Source organism: Larimichthys crocea, chromosome XVI (assembly GCF_000972845.2).
Source record: "Larimichthys crocea isolate SSNF chromosome XVI, L_crocea_2.0, whole genome shotgun sequence".
Classification (NCBI taxonomy): domain Eukaryota; kingdom Metazoa; phylum Chordata; class Actinopteri; family Sciaenidae; genus Larimichthys; species Larimichthys crocea.
Genome location: NC_040026.1, coordinates 14,689,467 through 14,696,463, shown reverse-complemented (window position 1 = coordinate 14,696,463; position 6,997 = coordinate 14,689,467). Strand labels below are relative to the sequence as shown.

Sequence of the window (6,997 nt, the reverse complement as noted above, 5' to 3'; positions counted from 1 at the left end):
AGAATAGATATCGAGGACAGGTGTGAACTTTTCAGCGTCACAGCGATGGGAAATCCCCCTTCATAAGTTTGCGTGGACGAGTCTCTGTCGATGACGTGTAGTGCTGCAGACTTTATATTAATCAAAAGTTTTGAACTTCCAGCAGACAGAAATGACAGCGAATAAATGGACATCCATTAACATTTGCAAACTTTGAGTTGTCGCTGCACTGACGACGCTCAGTGTGTAAATAAAAAAATATATAATCTGTACAGAATTAAAAGAAAATAACAATTTTAAAGACCCTGCCTGAACAGCTGTTTGTTTGTTGATGGTTGGTTTCTCTGTCACAAATAGCCTAAATATGAAATCACGGCTTTTACTGAAGAGAGAAGGACGCCTTGACTGGCTTTTTGATATGTTTTGTGTGTGAGTGTGAGGTGTGACAGTGTGTGTGTGTGTGTGTGTGTGTGTGTGTGAGAATGTGAGGTCGGTCCTGGTGAATTTCTCCTGAGGAACAGAGGGATCAGCCAACACACACACACACACAAGATTAAATTCAGTCTTCATTGATTACTTTCTGTTCCTTTTTAACAATGTGACTTTTGTGTTTGTTTGGTGTGTGTGCAGCCCTCTGTTCCGTCTTTATGGTCACTGACTTTGATTAGCCCACCGTCTTGACTGTTGACTGTAATCTTTCTGTTCCTTTTTTTTTCTTTCTTTTTTTTTTGATTTGTGTTTTTTTTCATTGCCTCTTGGGACTGCTAATAAAATGGTTATTGAAAGAGAAAATCCACATTGTGCTTCGCTTAGACGGCTTGTTTCAAATTACGAAACTGTTTCACGTCCTCTTTGTATCCAGCCATGTTCAGATTTGGAGGTAAATCACTGACAGTATAAAGAATGGACAGCGTATGCATGATGAAACCTGTAGGTTCCTGTAGAGCCATTGTGAAGCTCAAAATCTGCAGCTCTGGCCACCACCATGTTGGTAGTCCTGCCTCTTCTGCTAATCTAAAAATCTTTAAAGACGTGGATCACCAGTGGAGCGAATGACGTCTGGGAGCTCAATAAGCTGTAATCTGTAACAGTTCGCACTCATCAATCAAAGCAGCCACACTGTTAATTATGCATACCTTTAAGCCTAAATATAATTTTACCAGGTGAGTTATATAAAAAGTAAGATAGTACAGTTATGAACAGAGAGACCAAAATAGTTTTTTGTACCAGGCTGTAAACATGTTTATTTCTGCTGTGAAGTTGAACATTTTAACATGGGGACTTACGGAGACTGGGCGTCCAAGGAACTGCAGTTTTGGCACTTCTACATTGGCTTCACAGCCCCGCCAAGCTAATTAGGTCAGTACACAAAGGGTCTGATTGATCAGGTTTATGGCCAAGATATTGTATGTTGCGACATACATGTTCTTGTCAGACATAGTACAGGTACTGCAAAAAATAGAAAATATACAATTTACACTTGATGGTGCTAGATGAAATGTTGAGGGATCACAAACGTTTATCATGAGATAACAATTCATCATGAGAGGCAACATAAAACGTGATTTCACTCAAAACCACAAATGTCAACCTTATGGTGGTGCTACAGAACAAATCAGAGAAGCATTCATCCTCTGGGAACCATGAACGTCTGTACAACATTTTATAATAACAGTATCATTCCAGCTTTAAAAACAGTATTTGTTTGGGTCTAGTATTGGGGCAGAAGTCTGAGAGACCTCTAACCCGGGGCAAATAAACCTTAAACTACCTGCAAACATGTTTTTTCTTATCTGGGGCAGGAGCAGGAGCAAGGAAATTATTACATTATGTTAAATGTCCACGGTATTAAGGGAATTTTTAGCACAAGTACACTGTGGACTCGACCCAGCCGAGCCAAAACCCTGGGTAGACCGGCTCAGTGAAGGTGGTATGGACGGTATGGAGAAGGGTCAGTGCACCACAGGAGACCATGAAAAAGGACAGTTTCCCTGATGACCAGTCCAGATAGACTCCCACTTTATTGGAGCTGGTTGGGATGGTTACAGCAGTGTCCATGCCATTGTGCCAGATCTTGTAGCCATCTTTGTTGCAGTTTAGACCCCAGGAAGACTCATTTTTGCCCAACCAGCTGTCGTGATCCTTTCCCTTCCTGCACATCCTTCTGTAGGCCACTCCAATGAAAGCTCTCCCATTCCACTCTGTCTCCCAGTAGCAGCGACCAGTCAGTCCCTCCTCGCACAACACCTGTGTCCAGAAATCAAACCTTTCTGGGTGATCTGGATATGGCTGCTTGGTCCAACGTGTCGCTTTCCTGTTTTCTTCGGACAGAGAAAGGTCTCTGTGTGCTGTGTTTGGATCCAGGGAGAGTTTTTTGGTATCTGATGAAACGGATTAGTATGATACCAGTATTATTACTTAATGTTGAGTCTTATGACTTTAGCAGGACACAGAGGAGTGGAAAGTACTGGTTACTCACATTTCTTTGGACCAGGTTGAATCCTGGATTCACCGCACTGCTCCACACTAAAACATAACAGAAGATCTCCGTTTTCACATTTCATTGTATCATTAACTTGTTTAGAAGAGTACTCTATTATACCAAAGTGTTATGCTTTTTTATGTTTGTCAGACATGTTTAATACCTAAGAAGTCGTCTTAAATACCAAACTCTGTGTGCTTGGACCCTAATTTTGGTCAGTTGATTTATCGTTTGGGCTCTAGTGGACACCGTCAGTACCTGAGTTTCTGCAGGCTGCATTGGGGGTCGTCTCGCAGAGCGCACAGCAGCTCCAGACCTGAGCTTCCTGGGTGGTTGTAGCTCAGGTCGAGCTCTCTCAGACTGGATGAGTTCAAAGCTGATGCCAGGAAAATGCAGCTTTCTTCTGTTAGTCTGCACAGGGACAAACTTCAAAACAGACACAGAGACAATGAATTTCCATGTTTGGCTCTGTTCTGCTGTTGAATAATTCATCTGGCATTAAATTTCAGGCCACTCACTTGAGTATTTCCAGTTTACAGTGAGGACTAGCCAGTCCACCACTGAGCTTTTTGACTCCTTCGTCCAGTAAGTCATTGTCAGAGAGGTCCAGTAGTTTCAGCAGGCAGGAGGCTGAGCTGATAACTGAAGCCAGGACATCAGAGCTGTGCCCTGTTAGGTTGCAGCTCCTCAGTCTAAACACACACAAAAAATGCTGAAAAAAAACATCTTTATTTTGATTTGGGGGAAAAAAAGAAAGAAACTCATTAGATACTGACCTCAGGGCCTCCAGTTTGCTGTTCTTTAGTCCACCTGAAAGTTTTATTATTCCTGCATCTGTCAGGTTGTTGTTGCCCAGGTCCAGCTCTCTGAGTTGGGATGAGCTGATGCCATTTGCCAGGACTTCACAGCAGGTCACAGTGAGATTACATGCATTCAGACTGCAGTAGGAAAGATAGGAGAAGGTTAAATTATCAACTTCTGTTGATAATAGACACACCAGTATTCATATTTGACTGCCCAATATCGACCCCCTTGATGTGACAAGCCATCTAACATCAGCAAGCTTTAGAATAAAACAAATACTTAAAGCTGCAATAACAAAGTTTGGTCATTTGGGGGCAGCAGAAACAAGCTGTGATTTTAAGTTGAACTTGCTCGCAAACAGTTTCCTGTTTACACATCAAAGAGACACAGAGCAACATCATTCAGATTGTTCAACTCAACCTACTGGCTCTTTAACTTCTAAATGCTCCACTATGTTTCCTGCTAACATTGTCAGTCTACTGGTTAAGGCTGAGTAGGAAGTGTAGAGTGTGATTTTATTTGCTGGAAAACAATGCCTGCTGAGACACATGAGATTGAATCGACAGTAAACAGTAAAATTGTGGGCTGTAACCTCTGAGCCTTTGTTAGTACAAGCAACACCTTATCAGCTCCACTGTCAGTCACTGCCAGTTTAAATTATTGTGTTACTTGTTATGAATTAACTGCACCCAAAGCAAATGATCTTGCTTGCGCTACCAACAAGTGTTGTCCACATCCTGCATATGTCAGGAATGCCTGACCTGTAAGTCTGGGCTTTAAAAGTTCCTTTAGATTAGATATCAGAAAGAATCTGAGGGCTGAAGCTGTCTACCTTTACCATGAGAGGCACAAAAAAGCTTTAGAGTTTGCTATCTGCTTTTAGAAAACACTTACTTTGCTTCTCGGGCGTTTTTCACAACGGGCAGCAGCCTCAGAAGACCTTCCTCTGACCGAGTGTAGTTGCTCAGTTGAAACACACTCAGCTCTTCTTCTGATGTCAGCAGTACAAAGACCAGAGTGGCCCACTGGGCAGGTGAAAGTTTGACCTTGTTAAGACTGCCCGATCTGAGGTAGTTCTGAATCTCATCCACAAGAGAACGGTCGTTCAGCTCATTCAGACAGTGAAACAGATTGAGGCATCTGTCTGGGGATGGACTTGCCCTGATCCTCTCCTTTATGTGTTTGATGATCTCCGTTCTTGTTTTGTGGTTTGTTCTGTTGCTGGTCATCAGAGGTTTCAACAGAGTCTGATTGGATTCCAGAGACAAGCCCAAAAGAAAGCGAAGAAAGATGTCATAATGTCCATTTTCACACCGTAAAGCCTTTTCTACTGCCTCCTTGTAGAGAATGAGCTCTGATGAATCTCTGAATGGGAAACGTCTTGAAGAGGACGGCTTCTTGGTCAAGACGTTGAAGTTGTCGTTGTTGAACATGAGGTGGACGTACAACGCAGCAAAGAATTCCTGGATGCTCAAATGCACAAAGCAGAACATCTTTTCCTTGCATACTGTCAGCTCCTCATTGAAGATCTGTGTGTAGATGCCTGAGAACATGGACGCTTGTGTGACTTTTATATCGTTCAGGATGAGGTCCCTCTCATAGAAGATCAAGTGGCCCTTCTCAAGCTCTTTATAGGCCAGTTTACCCAGTGACATGAGGTTATCCCTCAAGCAGTCAGCGTTCGACTCTCTTCTTCCAGGCAACCTCTCCTTTATGTTGTCCACAAAAAAGGACAAGAAGTGTATGTACATTTGAGTGAGAGTCTTTGGCGTGTCATTACCGTCTGTCATCACCAACTTCTTCTCAAGAACACTTGCTGCCATCCAGCAGAAGACTGGTATGTGGCACATGATGTGAAGACTCCTGCAGGATTTCACATGTGTGATGACTCTGTTCGCTAAGCTCTCGTCACTAATCTTCCTCCTGAAGTATTCGTCTTTCTGTGGATTGTTGAACCCTCGCACCTCTGTCACCAGATCAATGTACTCCAGAGGGACCTGACTGGAAGCTACCGGACGAGATGTTATCCAAACAAGAGCCAAAGGAAGCAGTCTTCCCCTGATGAGGTTGGTCAGAAGCACATCTATCCTGGTTTCCTGTGTCACATCAGACATTATTTCACTTTTGTGGAAGTTCAAAGACAAGCGGCTCTCGTCCAGACCGTCCAGGATGAAGAGTATTTTGTTTGAACTATTAACAAAGATTTCTGTGTCTTTTGTTTCAGGGAAAAATACGTCAAGAAGCTGAACTAGACTGAAGGTTTTCTTTCTCATCAGGTTGAGCTCTCGGAAAGAGAGAGGAAATACAAATTCCAGGTTGGTGTTTTCTCTCCCCTCAGCCCAGTCTAGAGTGAATTTATTGACAGATACGGTCTTTCCAATGCCAGCGACCCCCCTTGTGATCACAGTTCTTACGAGGTTGTCTTGTCCATGCAGAGGAACAAAGAGGTGATTGCAGTGGATTGATTTTTCCTGGGACACATGTATCCTGGATGTTGTTTCGATTTGTCTCACCTCGTGCTCATTATTGACATCACCACTTCCTCCTTCAGTGATGTAGAGCTCAGTGTAAATCTTATTGAGAGATATCTTGTTTGCTTCTGTCGTCATCCCCTCAAGCAAGTGACTGAACCTTCTCTTCAGAGCAGCTTTCAGGTTCTGTTGACATTCTGCGACCCTGTTTTCTGAACAACAAAATGCATTCAAAGGTTAATTGGTTTATTTCTGTCCTAAATGTGGTAAAGTAATGGGTATTAGGTACTGACTTTGGTTTTTCAGGGTAGCACAGCTGTCTGCAGTGTCATGATTAAATGCTTCTTTTGATGAAGTAATAGATCCTGCAAAAGAAGAAGAAGATCAGCGGAGCTCAAACCCCAGTTTCAGTAACTCCTGCATCTTAAATATCTACCTTGGCCTGTTGAGATGATATTGATGTTTATGTTGCCAATGTTAGAGCCAATAATGGAGGGAGCGACCACATTGCCTCCACTCTGAGCGGTGTAGTTGGGATGAAAATGATGAACTGCAGACTGTATAGAGGAAACGGACCCTGAGAGAAACCACAAAGTTATGTTTCAGCAGTTTGTTGTAAAAATCCAGTGTAGTGAATGATCAGCAAAATGTTTGCTAAAGCCGGATGAAGACACTTTTTAGGCTTTTAATCTATCTTAAATATTATATTTAGTTTGTTTTTAACTGAATTCTTCCATCACATCTCTTTTTTTTCTTCATGACTTGTGATACTGGGTAAAGTTCTTTGCCATGGAAACTTTTTATTCCTAATTTGACATCCTTACCTTGAGAGACATCATCTGTTTTATCACCATCACTCTTTGGCTCCATGTTTTTCTCATTGGCTTAACCAGAGCCTGCATGATTTCTGTCGATTGATATTCCTCATTTGGTCTTTATCTGGACGGATCAAATAACTGGTCACACATAAGCACATAAATAAACTTTCTTTCAGATACATGATGAATGTTCAATCAGAGCTAATGTAAAAATCCAACAAATTAAAAACTGAAAGAAATGCTTACCTTCTTTAAAAACAACTGGCATCTGATTTACGCACATGCTCATAAACAGAGGAGTACTTTATGTAAGACACTGTCTGTCACTCGCTTCCTTCCTGAGTGAAGGTTGAAAAAAACAGGAAGCTGGGGTTTCTCGTCTGCAGAGTCGTTTCATTATTTAAAGACTTGTGGGTTTTTTCATTAAACAGAAGTTTATTTTC

General features: G+C 42.1%; 1 protein-coding gene across 2 annotated transcripts; it reads right to left on the bottom strand.

Annotated features, from left to right (window-relative positions):
* Positions 1 to 1,354: 1,354 nt before the first annotated feature.
* LOC104921135 (NLR family CARD domain-containing protein 3-like) lies at positions 1,355 to 6,900 on the bottom strand. Of its 2 annotated transcripts, none has more exons than XM_019258029.2 (10): positions 6,801 to 6,900; positions 6,561 to 6,692; positions 6,173 to 6,313; positions 6,030 to 6,101; positions 4,160 to 5,948; positions 3,238 to 3,399; positions 2,980 to 3,153; positions 2,720 to 2,887; positions 2,459 to 2,505; positions 1,355 to 2,360 (listed from the first exon to the last, which is right to left on the bottom strand). In XM_019258029.2, the coding sequence occupies exons 2-10, from the start codon at positions 6,604 to 6,606 to the stop codon at positions 1,840 to 1,842; spliced, it is 3,120 nt and encodes a 1,039-aa protein (XP_019113574.2). In that variant the 5' UTR covers positions 6,607 to 6,692; positions 6,801 to 6,900; the 3' UTR covers positions 1,355 to 1,839. The 2 variants fall into 2 exon arrangements, with proteins under 2 accessions (XP_019113574.2, XP_019113567.2); XM_019258022.2 differs by having other exon boundaries at positions 6,561 to 6,675.
* Positions 6,901 to 6,997: the final 97 nt, after the last annotated feature.

What these genes read in the sequence shown, in the direction of transcription:
- LOC104921135 (XM_019258029.2), bottom strand. Translation starts at nt 6,606, where the DNA reads ATGGAGCCAAAGAGTGATGGTGATAAAACAGATGATGTCTCTCAAG. An exon ending in TGTAAACTGGAAATACTCAA is followed by an intron (nt 2,888 to 2,979) that starts GTGAGTGGCCTG and finishes TCTGTTTTGAAG; the next exon opens with TTTGTCCCTGTGCAGACTAA. An exon ending in TGCAGCCTGCAGAAACTCAG is followed by an intron (nt 2,506 to 2,719) that starts GTACTGACGGTG and finishes GTTATGTTTTAG; the next exon opens with TGTGGAGCAGTGCGGTGAAT.